We start from the raw sequence: 18,458 nt of genomic DNA, 5'->3' as shown, positions 1-18,458 counted from the left end.
GGGATTTACTGAAGCACTCTGATATGATATCTACTAAAATCGTTGAAATGCACTACCACTTATACTTTGTATTTTGCTACTGTGCCTCCTGTCCAGTTGTTTTATTATGTTTTATTTATGTGCTTTTTGGTACTTCAATTTCTATCGCCTGCGTTTTTCTGACTTTGTTTCACGACTAAACCAAATGTAATCGCTAGTTAATGCCCTGTGACATGTGACATCAGGACTCCCAATCCTGGCTGTATTTTCACTGACAAACAAAGGATGTTCATAAAACATAAAGAGTGGATTTGAAAGAAAGGAGAAAGGCTCCAGTTTCAGCGGGGAGCAGGGGTCGTTTCCAGGTGCCCAGGTCAGCGGGCTGCACATCCAGAGGTTTGAGTCGTCTGGCTTCCTGTGGCCCTGTGGTTACTTCCTGCCTTTCTTTCTGGAGCTGTGTTAAGCTATAGCTGCTGACAGCCAGGGTATCCGCCTGGAGGCTGACCCTCATTGTGTGTGTGTGTGTGTGTGTGTGTGTGTGTGTGTGTGTGTGTGTGTGTGTGTGTGTGTGTGTGTATGTCTGTGTGCGCTTGTGTTTGTGTGTGTGTGCTTGTGTACACAATCTGTCTATCCGTCTGAATATGTGTGTCGGTTGCTTTGTCGTCCTATTGTGTAACTTGTGTTCATCTGCGTATCGGTTCCTGTAAGTCTGACAAATGTCCTGGGCTTCAGTTTGTGTGTGTATATGTGTCCATGTTTATATATTTACAAATACATGTGGAACATTATTTCACCCACCACCAAAATAAGAATTGAGAAACTGCAAATCAAAGGGAATGAGTTAAAGCTCTCTGTCAGCAGACGACGTAGTGCATACTCATCTCAGCCTGCTGAAACATTGCTTTATTTATAGACACATTTCACAACGTCTGATGCTGCAGCACTTTACTTTGATTGACCACATTTGAGATTAGATTGAGTATCAGTTGAGTATCTGTTGAGTATCAACTGAGTATCAATTAAGTATCTGCTGAGTATCAATTAAGTATCAGCTGAGTATCAATTAAGTATCATCTGAGTATATGTTGATCAATAAGGTTATCGAGAACCACATAATCACACATATTAAATTAAGTGTTATCGACTTTGAACTGAGTTTCATTATATAATCATCAACATGTCAAGTGATAAGCCCCCATCCATTTACGACATGTTTCAGTTGAATATCATGTTGCATGTCTCACATGGGTGAGTTTCATATCTGGTGAGATTTGAAGTGCTATCAACTAATATTTCAAATGCAGGGCTACTGAGTGACATTAAGAATTCAAATAAGTATCACATGATTCTCATCACCATACAACATGACACTGGACAGCAGCATGAGTGAACAGTGCCTGTCTTTGGTCTGTCAGCTGCATATCAACTAACTATCATTTGGACTATACAAATTGAAAGACTCCCTGTAGTTGGGTGTTTATGAAATATCTTTTGATCATCTAAGATAACCAAAGGTAATGTAATTGAGTGTCAAATGCATACTCCACATAAAGTAATCTATAGTTATGAAGGAAAAACAAAGGTTAATTATACCACCTGGTGCGGTGTTGAGTAAAAGGTGTACATTGTCAAGGTGTACCTTCTAGTGACAGATGGGAACATTGACCAAGATGTTTGATGGACAGATCAACCTTCAAATTGGTACAGTCCACTGCAGACTTGAAGGCTGATATATTCATAGCGATCATTAATCATCTACAAATGTAAATCAATGTTTTATAAATTATTACTTCATCATGAATTTGAGGCTTATAAATGACTAATATTACTTGCTTGTATTACTATGTCTGTCATTTATGGCAACAATTGCACCCCTGACCATCCCAGGAAAGAGGGATCCCCCACTCTGCAAATGTAAATGTAAATGCAATTTGCTATAAAAAACAAAGATAAAACAAAAAACATGTAATGTTCTATAAAAAACAAAGATTAAAAAAAAAAAAAAAAAAAAAAAAAAGTAACAATGATAGATTTGAGACGACGATAATAATAGTAACAATAGTATTAATAATAATAACAGTAATAACAATGATAATGTAGGCTAGAAGTTGCCACAATGCAATGAATCAATGTGCAATCAGGATCAAAAGACTGAAAGATGAGATAAAGATGAGGTTAAACTAAACTATATACTCTATATACTCTATAAACTCTGTGTTCCTGTGAGACTCTACCTGGGATTGAGGAAAATACAAATACAATACAATTTAATTTAAACTTATGACTGAACGTTATTAAAAAAGTATTACCGAAACTTGTATTACTAAAATTGACAAAAAAGGCAAAGGTTAAAACAAATGTATACATTTATTAATTATAAAGAGTAATACTTTATAGAAACTTTATAATATTGCCATATTGCCATTTGTCTGATGTGTGGCTATGGCATCTCTGACAACTCAAATGATAGCTCTTAACTGTTAAAGCACCTTGCACCAATGTACCAAGTACTTGTTACCTTAGTTTTCATTGCTTTATTGATAGTCATCAGGGTCTCACATTAATGTATCATAATAATATTGCATCATACCGTGTCGGATGGAGCTCCTAATATTCAGATAAAGATAGGCTAATGATATATAGGCCTAAAGGTTCTGGGCCACAGCATTCAGCCAATCACTAGAGGCTTATTAATGAAATCCTCTAATAAATCTACATTGATCATTAGAGTGTTCCCAAAATGCGTTCAGACTATTAGCTTCGTGAGATCCTGATATTGATGTTGGCCGCCTTAATGCACAGGCCTACGACTATCAGGGGGCCAAAGTAATCCCCTCCCACACACACACACATCTTCATTGTAAGATCCCCTCTCAGGGGGCCTGCGAACACTCTCAGCCCCAGGGCCCAATGGCAGGTAATGCACGCCTGATGTTGATCTTCATAGAGAACTACAATAAACTGTGGAGCTCGGGATGGTTTCAGGACGCCAACTATGTTCGGGTACAACGGTTGATTATTTAGGAAAACACCCCCATCTTGTGGCCACCTTTTGTACAATAATTATTGACAAAATTATATTAGTACACGCGGTGACGCGTCCCATGATTGAGATTTCAAACTCGGGATATTGTTTTCAACGCGTGACGGGCGTCTCGTTACACTAATAAAAATAATCCCACTGTAGTGGGCCCAGCTACTAAATTATTGGTGGAGCTATTCCCCACCATTCACTTCGCCTTCGGTGAAGTGAATAATTGCTAAATATATGAATAAAAAATCGTCAGAATGACGTATGTATTTTGGTAACATAACAATACTATGAATTAGGCTACATATTATCTATTTATATGGATTTCTAATTAAATATTATTATGAATGACATATTGATCAATAATATGAATGAAAGCCGATGCAACGATAAATCGCTATTTATTATTTATTTATCATTTATTAAAGAAATGGAGTATAATGAAATGAGTGTGACGAACATTGAATTTGTTTTTGTACTTGACCATCTTTGACCTCAGAGTGCTGTTTCAGCCAACTTTGTTGGATTCAAAGTTCTGTTGGTCACAAGTTCTCTGTTTCCTGTTGCTGCCACTCGTTCTGCTGACAGAAGCAGGTGTCCTGCCCTGGAATTTAAAATACACACACACACACACACACACACACACACACACACACACACACACACACACACACACACACACACACACACACACACACACACACACACACACACACACACACACACACACACACAGACACACATCGAGGAGTTCCTTTCGTCTTACTGAATCATTTAGCAGCAGAGTTGTAGTTCTCTGCGGTATAAGCCACCACAGACAGAAGTTCCACAGCGGGCATGGAGACGGAGGGAGGGAACACAGTCTTACCTGATCCCCCAACTCAAAGGGAAAAGGACATCAAAGAAGAAGATGAGAAGGCATATGGAAATATATTCACTGAGCTGGAGTCTGTTGATCTGCCACTTGGAACCACCTTAAGGTAGCATTCACCTGCTCTGTAGTCAGTCATTTATTGGATCAACTGTGGTCACTAGAATCAATGGTTGTTCCTCTCAATTGTGTGTGGAAACAATAACTAGACTAGTTTAAAAATATATCGATACTGACATATACATATATATATATATATATATATATATATATATATATATATATATATATAACCTATTAAAGTTTAAAAACACAGGCCTTTCTTAATCCAGCATTTAGAGTAGATTTTAACAATTGCATACTTTATACCAGCTAGGAGACATGTATAATTATATTCAGCACTACAGGAATCTCCTCCGGCAGCAGTCATATGCCCACAACACTACTACTAATGTATACTACTGCTAGTGTATACTACGGCTAATGTATACTACTGCTAGTGTATACTACTGCTAGTGTATACTACTGCTAGTGTTTACTACTGCTAATGTATACTACTGCTAGTGTATACTACTGCTAGTGTATGGCCTAATACTACTATGAATGTATACTACTGCTAGTGTATACTACTGCTACTACTAATGCTACTAATGTATACTACTGCTAGCCTATCACTACTTATGTATACTACTACCACTACTACTACTACTACTACTACTACACTAATAATAATAACAACAATATAGTAAATTGAGCAAATTCCAGCCCAGTTATTTTCTTGTAAATGTAAAAAACACATCATTATTGAACCTTAAACGACCAAACAACCTGTACTGTGCTAAGAGGTGTTGGTTATTAGATGACTGTTTGGTGTCCTGAACAAATTGCCCCATTAGGGGACAATTAAGTATTTTTTTTTTTTAACTTGAATGGAGCCAACCTCAGACCTCCAGGAACCGCAACACGGCACCAACCCCCGTTACCCTGGCGTCTGAATCCACAGGTCTCTGTTACCCTGGGGTCTGAACCCACAGACAGGTCTCTGTTACCCTGGAGTCTGAACCCACAGACAGGTCTCTGTTACCCTGGGGTCTGAACCCACAGACAGGTCTCTGTTACCCTGGAGTCTGAACCCACAGACAGGTCTCTGTTCTGGCGTCTGAACCCACAGACAGGTCTGTTACCCTGGGGTCTGGCCCCACAGGTCTCTGTTACCCTGGGGTCTGAACCCACAGACAGGTCTCTGTTACCCTGGGGTCTGGCCCCACAGGTCTCTGTTACCCTGGGGTCTGAACCCACAGACAGGCCTCTGTTACCCTGGGGTCTGACCCCACAGGTCTCTGTTACCCTGGGGTCTGAACCCACAGACAGGTCTCTGTTAGGGTCTGCCCCCACAGACAGGTCTCTGCTACCCTGGGGTCTGAACCCACAGACAGGTCTCTGTTACCCTGGGGTCTGAACCCACAGACAGGTCACTGTTACCCTGGTGTCTGGCCCCACAGGTCTTTCTTACCCTGGGTCTGAACCCACAGACAGGTCTCTGTTTCCCTGGGGTCTGCCCCCACAGGTCTCTGTTACCCTGGGGTCTGCCCCCACAGGTCTCTGTTACCCTGGGGTCTGAACCCACAGACAGGTCTCTGTTACCCTGGGGTCTGAACCCAACAGGTCTCTGTTATTCTGGTGTCTGCCACCATAGACAGGTCTCTGTACTGCGGGTGTCAGCTGCCCCCAGCGGCGGCTTTCCGTACTGCGGGTGTCTGCCCCCAGCGGCGGGTCTCTGTACTGCGGGTGTCTGCTGCAGCTCTGCCAGGTCTGAGGTGAGAGATGCTCACATATACAACCATCATGGCGGACAGTGAGACCCTGGAGTGTGTCACGGAGCACGAACGGATCCTGCAGGAGATCGAGAGCACTGACACGGCGTGTGTTGGTCCAACGCTTCGGTAGGGAATCGAGGCTAACCGCTGAATGTCAGCGGTCGTTCTGTACGTGTCACTGTCTGCGCTCAGTACACTGGAGACCTCTGTTAGCTGCCCACCTAGCAGCACCTACCTGGACGGTAGCTGGTTTAGCCGAGCAGCTAACAGCCGAGCTAACGGGCAGGTTAGGTTGAATGGGGAAGCTAACTAGCAATCCGGCTAGTTAGCTGTTAGCTGCTCGGCTAAACCAGCTATCAGCCGAGCTAATAGCAGTTTAGGTGGAACGGGGAAGCCAACCAGCCGGATGGCTAACCTCTCTTCGTGACAGCTAACAACAGAAGCGGAACCGTTACATGCATGTCTTGTACGTTTTGTCCGTGAGCAGCAGTCTTTGAGAAGTCTGCTGTCAGGACGGAAGACGTGATGAGTGGTGTGGCTCTAGGTTGTTATTTGTCGCTCAGGTTAACCAACCTCTTTAGCTATATGGGCAAGTGCTGCTTGCTCACGTCACAACATTTGCATATCTTATTATACACTCACTGAATGGAGAAATCCTGCATTGTAATTAAATTGTATCACGTTTGTTTGCAGACCAGTAGTTAGTAACGAATAGCTGAAAGGCAGTTTCTAATGCATTAAAGTCATGCGAGGCTGCTGAGGTTAACATCAAGGGGGCCTTCCTGTCAAACCTGGGAGCATGGACTATCTATCATAGGACCTGTCAATCAAGCCTGACTTTAGTCATGCCTGCAGGCGGCCTTTTTTTTTTTTTACATTGATCAGTCAGCAGTCACCTCTGTTGACGTAGATGAGTTATGAAAGGAATGGAAAACATCTATCTTTGCATTTTTTTAGGGAACATATTTTTTTGATTTAACGTCTTGTTCGTCGATGTTCACATGGCTCACATGGATTTAATAGGTTTGTTGTGATTTTGACAAGGGAAATTAATGCATTTAATCTTGGTTACTCTTGCCTCTGTTAGGATTCATGCTGACAGGAAAAGTGGGGTCTATCATTGATGTTGTCGTACTGGCATGAGGTGTGATTCAGTTTAAAATATTACAATACAATTAGTTAAACATTACACACACACACACACACACACACACACACACACACACACACACACACACACTTTCCTTTGGTTATTACGTGAAGCAGATGTTTATTGGGGGGTTTGGGAACAGAGAGTACAGCTCATTATGTTAATGTCAAATGATTGCAGTTGGTTCATTGTGAAAGATAATCATCCTTGATGTAGTGAACTACTGTTGCCATGTTGCATTAGCTCAGCTTGCTACATTTCATCAGTGTAGGGAAGCTTCTTTCAATGTAACTGGTAGTTTAGCTCACTACACTGTCAAATGAAGATGTCCCAACACTGCGATTATCGTTATAACATATTACTAAAGATGGCTTCCCTCATCATTAAGTTGTTACTTTTGATATCCTAGCTATAAAGATGAACTTATTAGTGAGGCCCACAGAGTAAGGGGCGCTAGACCCATTGGGCCCGGTATGGAGAATTCCAACGTCCACCATAAGCTTTGTTTTACCGTTAGGTACGAATATCAACGAATATCAAAATATTGGGTTAGGGTCCATTCATAATGCAAATCTTTCACTTCCTGTAAATGCAGCAGGGGATGCGACCGCTGCAGAATTAGGTTTTATCAACTGATCGTTTACTAAAGTGGTACAATTGGTTAAAAAATTATTATAGTGTTAATAATGCCAAATAGCAAAACAACAATATCACGTCAGTCGCTTTGGGATACACAGTCTGAGATTGACCTGGTTTCAGCAGAGCTTCAATGCAGCCTATAATTGTCCTAGGCCTACTTCATATCATCACAAAGCAAATAGGGGGTTTGTACAGTTTGCAAATACATTTGAAATGAGTTTCCCGGCAGGACGAGTGCTATTTACCCTGTGATAAATCACTTTATCGCCATGACGGAAAAACATCTCTTCCTGTTCTATTCATGTTTACTAAATAACCAACAGGTTAATACTATTACTAAATTATTAATAGTAGGTGGAGCTTTATGGTGTCCTCAGACGTCCAGCGGCATTACATATATTTCATGACTGTGATACTTGAACGACATGTTACTTAGCCTTCTGCCCGACATCCCCAAACATGCATAGACATTAAAAAACATGAATATGTTTTGTATACAATTTTTCCATCGAAACAAAACGAATATCCGAATACTGAATTGAGATTTGAATAGCGCCCTGACGAACGGACATCCAGATGTTGTTATACTCAGGCTCAGCCCTGGTTGGCCGATGGGTTCTGTGTCAGGGTTGTAAGAAAGTTACTCTTCCACATGATGCTGTAGCCTTGGGACTGCACCAGTCTCACCAGCTCATGTTTCATTGGCTCCTCAGATTTCTGACCGGTACGAGATAGACCTAGTAATCACAACCGTTTATCTAGCATGAGGCGGGATAAATCAGAGAAGCTGTAGAGGTGTCAACAACAACAAAGATGGCTGCCGCTGTGTAAAATGCTCTGTTGATTTGCCATTGAGACAGAATAACTCCATCGCTTTCCTCTCGAACCAACTCCTCGAACCAACTAAACATAAGAGGGGGTAAGGTCATATAGTCCAGTTGTGATCAATTGTTTTCCTTTCCTGGTAATCCGCATTTCAGAATAGTGCATAATATATAATATATATATGTACATTATTCACATTATTCACCAAGCACCAATTCATTATTTAGGAGTGTTGCATTAGAACATAAATCACTGAAGGGGTATCATGGGGTGGAAAAGAGCAGGAGAGAGCGCTTTTCCCTCAGCTCTCCCAGACGGTCATATAAAGGCAGCCATAGCATCAGTTTTAGCCCAAATAGATGTTTAACAGCCATCAAACACCAATGTCAAAGCATCTGCAGTTTTGTCAGAGGAAAAGTGATGCAGTGCAGACATTTAAGCAGAACTCACAGAATACTGGTTTACTGGTGTTTAGGAAGCAGCCTGTAAGGTAAAGCAGAAGTGGAGAACACCAGGGGGGACTCTGTCCAGTTTAGCTGTTGCTGCGTTCACAAGCACCAACTAGTCGTCAGCTGATTAAAACACTAGCAAAGTCTCTACTACACGGCACTCTCCATCTGGTTGACTTCTATTGATGCTGTTAAAAATCAGGTCTATTGTAAAGATGGCAGTCAATTAAAGTTGGCTTGGGGCTACATGCAGCCATGTACGAGTTATCTCCCTGAGTGCGTATGGTGATGGCTGGTTTAACCCGTTGCACACTTATTACTCGATGTACAACCGGTGTGGAGCCTCACCTAGCCCCAGGGTCCAATCAGACTCAGCCAGGTGAGGCTGATTAAGCCAGCCATCATCCACACACACTCCCCGCAAAATGTGTGCTGGTGAAAGTGCCAGATGTTCTCATGTGACATGAATGTTGGATTCCAGGGGCTACTCTGGAGAGTGCCATCATTTCCTGTGTCCCTAGGAAGCAGGAAGACTCTGACCTATTGGTTGCAGCTGCTAGCTGCTTCATAGTGATAATAACAGGAAATAGGAAGCTCATAAGGGAGTATGCAGGCTGCAGATTTCTTTATCCCTCTCCCCTTTGTTATGTGTGTGTCTGATGTGTTGTCTATAGCACTGGTTCCAATCTGAGCATATCAAATACCAGTCCCCTCCTCAACTACATGCAATATGACCTTAACTTTCCTTTTCATGCAAATATTAGAGAATCACTATTGTTAAAGAATCACTTTCACTGCGGCAGCTATTGGCTCATGATATGAGAAATCAGTGGGAGTATTGTTGATGAGTAATACCCTAATTACGACCTCATGAGTTACGACCGCACAGTAGAGAACACCACGCTCATCACAGTAGAGAACACCACGCTCATCAGAGTAGAGAACACCACGCTCATCAGAGTAGAGAACACCACGCTCATCACAGTAGAGAACACCACGCTCATCACAGTAGCGAACACCACGCTCATCAGAGTAGAGAACACCACGCTCATCACAGTTGAGAACACCACGCTCATCACAGTAGAGAACACCACGCTCATCACAGTAGAGAACACCACGCTCATCAGAGAAGAGAACACCACGCTCATCAGAGTAGAGAACACCACGCACAGTAGAGAACACCACGCTCATCACAGTAGAGAACACCACGCTCATCACAGAGGAGGGAGGAGGAGGCTGCTGTAATGAAGTGTTGCTCAAATGAAGCTAATATGTTGGGTACCGTTCACATTTGAACCCACCGGAACCAGGGGACCCACCGGTACCAGAACCCAACGGAATCTCTTGGGTGGTTTGCTCTCTTGGGTGGGAAGAACTAAAATGTAACTTTAGTTGTTTGATAATACAATTTCAACATCTCTCCTTCCCAAACCCTCCAAACATCAGCCTTCTCTCTACTGGCGGTCCGTACACGTTAGATCATGTGTCCCGGTCACTTCACTGACCGTGTTCAACATCTGTTCAAACACAGCTTTTAAATCAGGAAGTGTTTTCTGTGGCTGAAAGATAAGTACATGGAAATGCAAGATGGAAGGAGCCATGCAAATATGCAGCGTATTTCCATAAAGGTGCATTGGTCTTACTGCCCTTCCCCGTGGTTCAGCCCTCTGCTGGTGGAACCAGAACCAGAACATATCTGCAAAGATCCACACGGGGCCCACAGAATCAACCTGCATTTATACTTCTCTGTCGCATTATTGTGTACACAAGGGGGCAGTATAGCGCTTCTTGCCCCGAATGTACGAACCGGTAGTGGAATCGTGAGTCTCTCGTACTGCCCCATTGAAAGAGAACCTTGAATATTATCTTATAATCAGATTATGGTTTATATTTGACCTAACACTACTTTTAAGACGGTTGGTGGGTAGGCTCTCTGTTGTTTACTCGTTGGTACCCTTACTATGAGCATTGTGTGAGTAGTATATAAACTTCATACAGGTCTAGTGGGGACATGAGGAGGTTGGGAGAAGTATTTACACTTCATACATGTCTAGTGGGGACATTAGAAGTGTGTGAGTAGTATCTACACCTCATACAGGTCTAGTGGGTGTTTCCATTTCTCAATGGAAAAGAACCATTTGCCTCCCATGTAACTTATGATTCTTTGCATGGTTTTATTGTATCTCTCGCTAACATGGGGGATTTCAACTAACCAATTCCACTGTGATCCAATTTAAAAAACATTAAAGATCTTCTACTGTAACGGTGAATGGCATAAAAAAACACATATGTTTCTGAGTGTAATACAACTATTAAGCGCTAATATTTAAATGTGTTATTCATTATTATACATTTTCAAGGTGTAAGTGTAAAGAGGAGTCATCCTTTATCTCCCACACACTCCATCATTGGAATTGCGACTGCCAGACTCACATACATGTCATAAAAGTCGTTTGAATTATTGATTCAAACATTAAGTGTAAATATTTGTGTAAATGTGTTAAAAAGTAAGGAGTTTTGAAAGTGTAGTTCTCAACATGCCACTGTGTTTGGCCGACACTAGGTGGTGCTAACGCCTTGTGGTCGCTTTACAAAGACCTTTGAATACTTCACCATCGCCTCATATTCTATTGAGGGTTTGCGGCTGAAATATGTTTGTTTTGTTTCATTTGTGATGTTTCAAAAATGAAAGAAGCTTTCCACCCCTTTTTGTTCAAGTGTCAGAGTTATTATATTTGAACAGAGAAGCTAATACATTGATATACATATTATACCTGTGTTCTATTCTGGTATTCTGTTGTAAAGCAAGCTATTCCATTGCTTGCTTTACAACAGAATACCATTTATGCTATGGAAAATATTTGTATACTGCTTCCCAATTTATTTAATCATCCTTTTAATTTGTCTCCTATGTTTCCTTTAGAGTGTTAAAGAGTGTTAGTCACTGACAACAGACATTAGAATTAGAATGCGGCCCGGAACAGTCTAATTAGCACCACTGTCTCCCATAATGCAAAATGAGAAAGCCTCACTCACAAAGACAGTCTATTCTATTTTATAAACATTGAAAGCGACAGAAACGTTGTTTCATCATGTTCCATTAGCAGATTATACAGAATGCAGTTATAAAAATGTAAGTAGGTATGTAATGTAATGTGAAGTAAGTAGATATGCTTTGGCGTAATGTAATTATAAATCTCACTGATTTTGTAATAAAGAGAACCATCTACTGCAGCGAAAACGATTAAAACCAAATTTTTGAAAGAACCCGCTCATCTCCACCAGTGGCTTTGGTTATTTCAGATCCCAAACAGTGAACGAACCAATCAAGAATCCAAAAGCAGCCTTGTTATTAATAAGCCTGAGTGTGTCTGGAGCAACACTGAGGAGAAACTCATGTTACGATGACTTAGTTAGACTTTATTATCCACCCGTTTTATTGATCATTAGCTTGTGTAACCCAAAACAGATTCCGTGTTCCAGAAAAGTGATGGCATAAGACAGATGATTCACGTTTCTTTAATGGCCAATGGCTAAACTGACAGCGGAGTAGGCCTACCTAGGTTCTCAGCAAGTGCTCTCTTCTGTGTTACGAAAATAATTAGAAACACTCAACATGCAAAGGCTTAAAAAAAAAAAAAAAACACTTTAAAAAATAAATAATATAAAAAATAGCCTAAATAGTTTGGCAAACATCTCACATCTTCCTTCCATTACTCACCCAGATCAACCTGTTCCTTGGCCTGCAGATGACCTTACTCATCTTCTCACCCTGTTGTTCCCAGGTCAGTTTATGATGACCAGCCCTACGCCCACAAGCGCTTCATGGAGAAGCTGGATGCCAGAATACGAAACCACGACCGTGAGATCGAGAAGATGTGCAACTTTCACCATCAGGGCTTTGTGGACGCTATAACCGAGCTGCTCAAAGTCCGTGCAGACGCAGAGAAGCTCATGGTGAGTCGCTGTACCCAGGGCGGCTTCCTGATTGGCTGTGTTTGTAACTCGTGACTTAAACATGTCCCGGCTACATAGGATGTTTCAACAGTAATGGGGAGCCTTTCATAATGCAGCCATGTGTATATATGCATTTTTTCATTTAGACATCTGATTTAATATATTTTTTTCAATTCAGTTACTTTTGCGATTCTGTACAAGTTGCTATATGTGATTGTGATTTCTTTATTTTTGGTTGACCCTATGGATTTTAACGCTGTGGTTCGAGTGTACAGGGCTCTGGGTGTCAGCCATTGATTTTTGTATTTTGTGTGGTGATACAGAACAGAATTGATGAAAATCAACCAGGCGAATACAATATAGCACCCTCTGTAGGGCGGTACCATTTAGGTTTCCACAAAGATGACATCGTTTTTTTAGGCTTTATCGTTTTGCAAAAAATAATTGCTGTCCAATAGGGCTGGGTATTGCCAGGTACCTCACGATTCAATTATATTCTTAAAGTCTTGATTCAATTAGATTTCGATTTTATATTGATCGAATTGCTCGATATTGATTCAATAATACGTGCAGATGACAAAAATACCTAAATATTATTTTGAATGAACCATTTAAAAATGAATTAACCATTTCATTCTGCTTTAACTAGCAAAAAAGGGAATACACCATTGTATAGAATTGTTCCTGAGCTAAACTTGCGGCATAAAAGTAATAATCATAACATGGACAAATGTAAAAGGGCATGTACATTTAGGCATACTCGCTTCTAGATTACAATGACTGAGCGTGCTTCTTTTTCTTATTTTTTTCTTTTTTTTTAATGGAAGTAATCGAAAAAATCTGAATCGAAATTAAATCGAGAACAAATAAATTGCAGTGCATTGATGAATCAATATTTTTACCCTGCCCTACTGTGCAACAATACCGGTCTTCAATCAGCAGATGTATCCAGCTGAATTGTGTTTCATTAAGGCTAAGGTTTTATGCAGAGTACTTTGTAATGCCCCGATTGTGAAGGAATACTGACCCAACGATGGCCCTCGAGCGGAGTGCTGCTGCTCGTCTCCTGGGCAGATTAACACCGCAAGACCCACTCAGACCGGATCAATTCTTTAGTTCAGTGTCACCTCGCTAATTCAGAGCGTGAATATCTGTTGAAGAGAAAACTAAATCCCTAAAGTCTCTGTCCTCGGTTGCAAACATGCAAGTTGAAGATATTTATCTATGCACACAATCATATTTAGGAGCATATGATGTGCAATCCAGCTGTGGCACTGTACAGCCCTGAGTCAATTTTGGGGCACGTCCAAGAGAGAGTGAGGTTTCCAACAATCTTCTAATATAACGCCACAGTGGGTGTGGAGACAAGCTTCGTCCGACCAGTAGGTGATTCTGATGTCCGAATCCCAGAGAGGGTTATGCTTGTCGGACACTGATAGTATGACGCCACGGTGTGGGCGGTGAATTTAATATTAAACATCAGGCTTTATAACGGCCTTTCACAACAACGGAAAACTAGTATCCCAAACGGGACATAGCCATGGGGACTACAGGTCCCCGTCCTTCCTTTGACTTTTAGCCTAAACATTCATTTATAATGCGTTCTCTCTAGAGACGAATGTCCATTCTAGGACACTGGAGAACCATGGAGGTGCCCCCATGAAGACAGCCCGCTCCTTATTTAGATATAAAGAGTTTATTGCAAGTTAACAAACAGAAGGATTGTTATTTTCATGGGATTCTACTCTAATCAAATTATAATTGAATTCAGACGTGAATATTTGATTCCATTTCTGCCAAGTCGGCTACACTAGATGCCACTAAGCTCTACACATTGCCTCTTTAATATAAACTATGTGTAACTTTTTAACGTCATACACAGGCCAAATCAACTACGATTGAGTGTATCCGTTTAGAAAGCGTTTTCGCTAAAACGCTTCTACGTTCTCTCATTCAGTAACTTAAAAAAAACACATCACCAAATATTTCCCATACATCACAAATAATCAATCTATATTTTGTGATAAATATTTCCATAAAATTATATATTTTCCCTCCCCTTTTATTGGGCCATTCAAATTCGGCAAATAAAATATGTTCCTTTTTAAGTTAAATGAAATTTGAACTGTAGATTAAATTCTAATATGTTGATGGTTTTGAAATAAATCAGGTTAAGTTTCATAGTGCTGGAGCTAATTAAGCTTTATGCCACCACACCCAGACTCAGCCAATAGACGGGCTCTGTCCGGGCCTCGTGTCCTGCCCTGTGGTTGCCCTTCTCTTTACCCTCCACTTGTGGAGCGTATTCCCTTTGAAAGGGGCTGTCATCGGAAAGCCCAGTGGTCAATTGGGTCATGGCTCTTAGACGTTTGACAAGAACCAAGTTCAAAAATCCCCGTCCAGAATCGAGAAGTTTGTCACTGAATCTGTGAGAAAGGGCCTGTCACAAGGCATTAGCCGGAATAAAGAGCCCCGTGCACTGAGCACCAGTTCAGGGCCTCACGGCCTGGGGACTCCAAAGAGGCCGCATTGTCCCTGCCCTCTCATGGACAATGAGCTGATTACAAGGCTGAGTAGTGGCTCGGTGGAAAGCTACAGTGAGAGAAAGTAAGGGACGGTAGAGGGACATAAGGGAGGGGAGGGACATAAGGGAGGGGAGGTACATAAGGGAGGGGAGGGACATAAGGGAGGGGAGGTACATAAGGGAGGGGAAGCAGTGGGACATAAGGGAGGGGAGGTACATAAGGGGGGGAGGCAAAGGGACATAAGGGAGGGGAGGTACATAAGGGAGGGGAGGGACATAAGGGAGGGGAGGCAGAGGAACATAAGGGAGGGGAGGGACATAAGGGAGGGGAGGCAGAGGTACATAAGGGAGGGGAGGGACATAAGGGAGGGGAGGTACATAAGGGAGGGGAGGGACATAAGGGAGGGGAGGGACATAAGGGAGGGGAGGGACATAAGGGAGGGGAGGCAGAGGTACATAAGGGAGGGGAGGGACATAAGGGAGGGGAGGTACATAAGGGAGGGGAGGCAGAGGGACATAAGGGAGGGGAGGTACATAAGGGAGGGGAGGGACATAAGGGAGGGGAGGTAGAGGGACATAAGGGAGGGGAGGGACATAAGGGAGGGGAGGTAGAGGGACATAAGGGAGGGGAGGGACATAAGGGAGGGGAGGTAGAGGGACATAAGGGAGGGGAAGCAGAGGGACATAAGAGGGCGATAGACAAGCCCCTGCACTACATTCAATAGTTATCTATTCAACACTATCACAGTGATCAAAGTCATTGCTTATGGCAGAGCTGACATCTAGAATCGTTACAGGTTATTCTCCGCGCTTTTAAAAAGAACAATTTAAGGACCCTTTGGTAATTGCAGTCTTTTACAGGTGGACCATTGATCCTTATTTTCATGCAGGCTGTAAGCCCCCAAGTTGTTTTTTTTAAGGCGGCAGGCGTATGTTGCTTAGGCGGCCACCTAAGCTGTACAATGCTGTGGGAAACCCTGGACTGACCTTTTAGAAGAAGTAGTAGAAATGTGCGGGTAACGGTACAATTCAAGTCAATCGTATGCCATACTTTATGTTACTTGTTAAATGTCTTACAAATGTAGACCTTTTGGTCTTGTCTTGCATATAACTGCAATATTGGGAGCATGCCTTGATTGATGTCCCATGCCCCTATGGAATGTGAAACACCAGGACAAGAAGTTTTATTCTGATATTCATGAAACTGAAGGGCTGTAAATAAGGCCATGTCGTTGAAGCATTGTTGAAAGCAAGAGTGATTAAAAGGTCAGCTATCTCATTAAAAGACTGCTTTTCTTTCTCTAGGGCCAAGTGACGGACACTAATCGGAGATTACAGGAGGCTGGAAAAGAGGTACACACACACAATAACTATCCTCTTCCTCGCCACGGGGGCAATTACCCTCCACCCATGGTTGTGTGTTCGGATTCCTGTGTGGCCCTCTCGCTTTCCCCCTCGTCTCTGTTGTTTCCGACACCCTTTCCTCTGCTGCACTGGTCCCTATTGTTCCAGGACAGACGAGCGTTGTGTCTGTTCCACAGGTGACGGCCCGCACAGAGGAGGTGGTCTGCTGTCGGCTCCAGCAGAGGAACATGGCCACCACGGTGGAGCGGCTGCAGCTCTGCCTCCCAGGTAGGAGAGCACTGGGGGGAAACCAGGCTCCTTGATGTACGGGTGAACGGGTTATCTTGAGGTCACCAAGGCGGTGCAAGTAATACAGTTAGCATAACCCCTCAGAATCTCTAAGCACGAAAAAATATTTTTTGTGCACAGATGCACAGATTTTCTGCACTCGTGAGAGCAATACTAAAGCCTGTAAGGACAATATATTCATTGAGTGTACAGGAAGTGAAGCAGTACCAAACGGACGCCCCCGCACCCATCCATAGACCAGGACATATAAACACTGTAGTCACTGTAACGTAGGTGGTAAGTGTAGTGATGAGGTAGCGATTGTCGAATGAAGTCTAATTAATCAGTTCTGTCGCTGTATATCTGTATATCTGTATTTATATATCGTAGTTAAAGCTTAATAGATACAAGCTCCCTTCATGAGGACTTCCCACTGCAGCATCTCAGGAATCAGAGGGATCAACGTCTAAATGTGATACCAATCTGTATCAATCACGTTGAGGGATACAATAGCCAATCATATCATGGATACAATGGCCAATCGTGTCATGGATACAGTGGCCAATCAGTTAGGTGCTGCTTCACTTTACGTGCGCGCTCAATGAATTGTTTCTTCCTCACAGGCTTTACTATATCTATCACGACCAGAGAAATTCTGTGTGCGAGTGCAGTACAAGTGCTCGGAGTAATGTTTTTTGTGCCGTGTATGTTAGGGAGGAGGAAGTCATTTGGCAGACATGTCTCCGTCTCTGTGTCTCTGGACGGCACATCAGCTGCCTTGAGCTGAAGGTAGCGGTTTGGCCACACCAGTCCTTCCCTCCATTGCCCAGACTAAACCACCGGTTTCCTTGTTGCGTGTTAGCTTCTTCACCAGTGTGATGCATTGTGGGTAAAATCCCACAGAGTCCTAAAGTGTGTGTAAAGTCCCTCTCTGTGTACATGGATTCTAAATATTGATTTTGACTGTAGCTTACGGCAATCTGCTTTCTTATTTTACAGTTCTGGAAATGTACAGTAAACTAAAGGAGCAGCTGCAGACTAAAAGGTACCCTTCATGTTGTTGTTTACGTCAGACTGATCAGTCTTACTGTTGGTTTCTCCTTCTCACATGTTGTTGTTTACGTCAGACTGATCAGTCTTACTGTTGGTTTCTCTCTTTCACATGTTTTGACCCAAAGCCTGGCATACTGTGTATCTGATTTCAAATCAAACATTTGTAATCAGGTCGTCCACTCTAAAGCTTTCAGGCCACCTGACTGCCTCGTAGGGCCGCTTGTACTTCCTCCCGACCCCGTGGAGTTCACGACCGACGCTGTTGGGCTCGTACTTACACATAGATCTGTCATCATGGGCTGCAAGTCCACATAGGACGGGACACTAATGACCCTCCCTTGTTCATCACAGACTACCAGGGCCCCCATAAAGGAGCAGGCTATTCACTGGGGGGACAATTGACCCTCAGTGTGCCCTTGTTAACGGCAGAGCCCCTAACCACGGCCCCCCCAAGGCTCACCGCCAAGGCATAAGACGTGTGTGTGTGTGTGTGTGTGTGTGTGTGTGTGTGTGTGTGTGTGTGTGTGTGTG

At 42.6% G+C, this 18,458-nt stretch overlaps 1 protein-coding gene across 7 annotated transcripts in view; it reads left to right on the top strand.

Annotated features, from left to right (window-relative positions):
• The first annotated feature begins 3,634 nt into the window (after nt 1–3,634).
• The window catches only part of exoc6 (exocyst complex component 6), a 45,245-nt gene continuing 30,421 nt past the window's right edge, over nt 3,635–18,458 (top strand). Inside the window, exons 1-5 of one of the 7 annotated variants that reach the window (XM_060037681.1) lie at nt 3,635–3,990; nt 12,547–12,718; nt 16,548–16,595; nt 16,784–16,874; nt 17,874–17,919. In XM_060037681.1, the coding sequence (XP_059893664.1) occupies nt 3,848–3,990; nt 12,547–12,718; nt 16,548–16,595; nt 16,784–16,874; nt 17,874–17,919 (500 nt within the window). In that variant the 5' untranslated portion in view covers nt 3,635–3,847. Of the gene's footprint in view, nt 3,991–5,640; nt 5,825–12,546; nt 12,719–16,547; nt 16,596–16,783; nt 16,875–17,873; nt 17,920–18,458 lie in introns of those variants that run through there. The other 6 variants (XM_060037685.1, XM_060037680.1, XM_060037684.1 and 3 more) reach the window with 6 other exon arrangements.

The sequence above is a fragment of the Gadus macrocephalus genome, chromosome 18, assembly GCF_031168955.1.
Source record: "Gadus macrocephalus chromosome 18, ASM3116895v1".
NCBI lineage: Eukaryota > Metazoa > Chordata > Actinopteri > Gadiformes > Gadidae > Gadus > Gadus macrocephalus.
The sequence above is the reverse complement of the archived record's forward strand: the minus strand, read 5'-3'. Positions and strand labels throughout refer to the sequence as shown.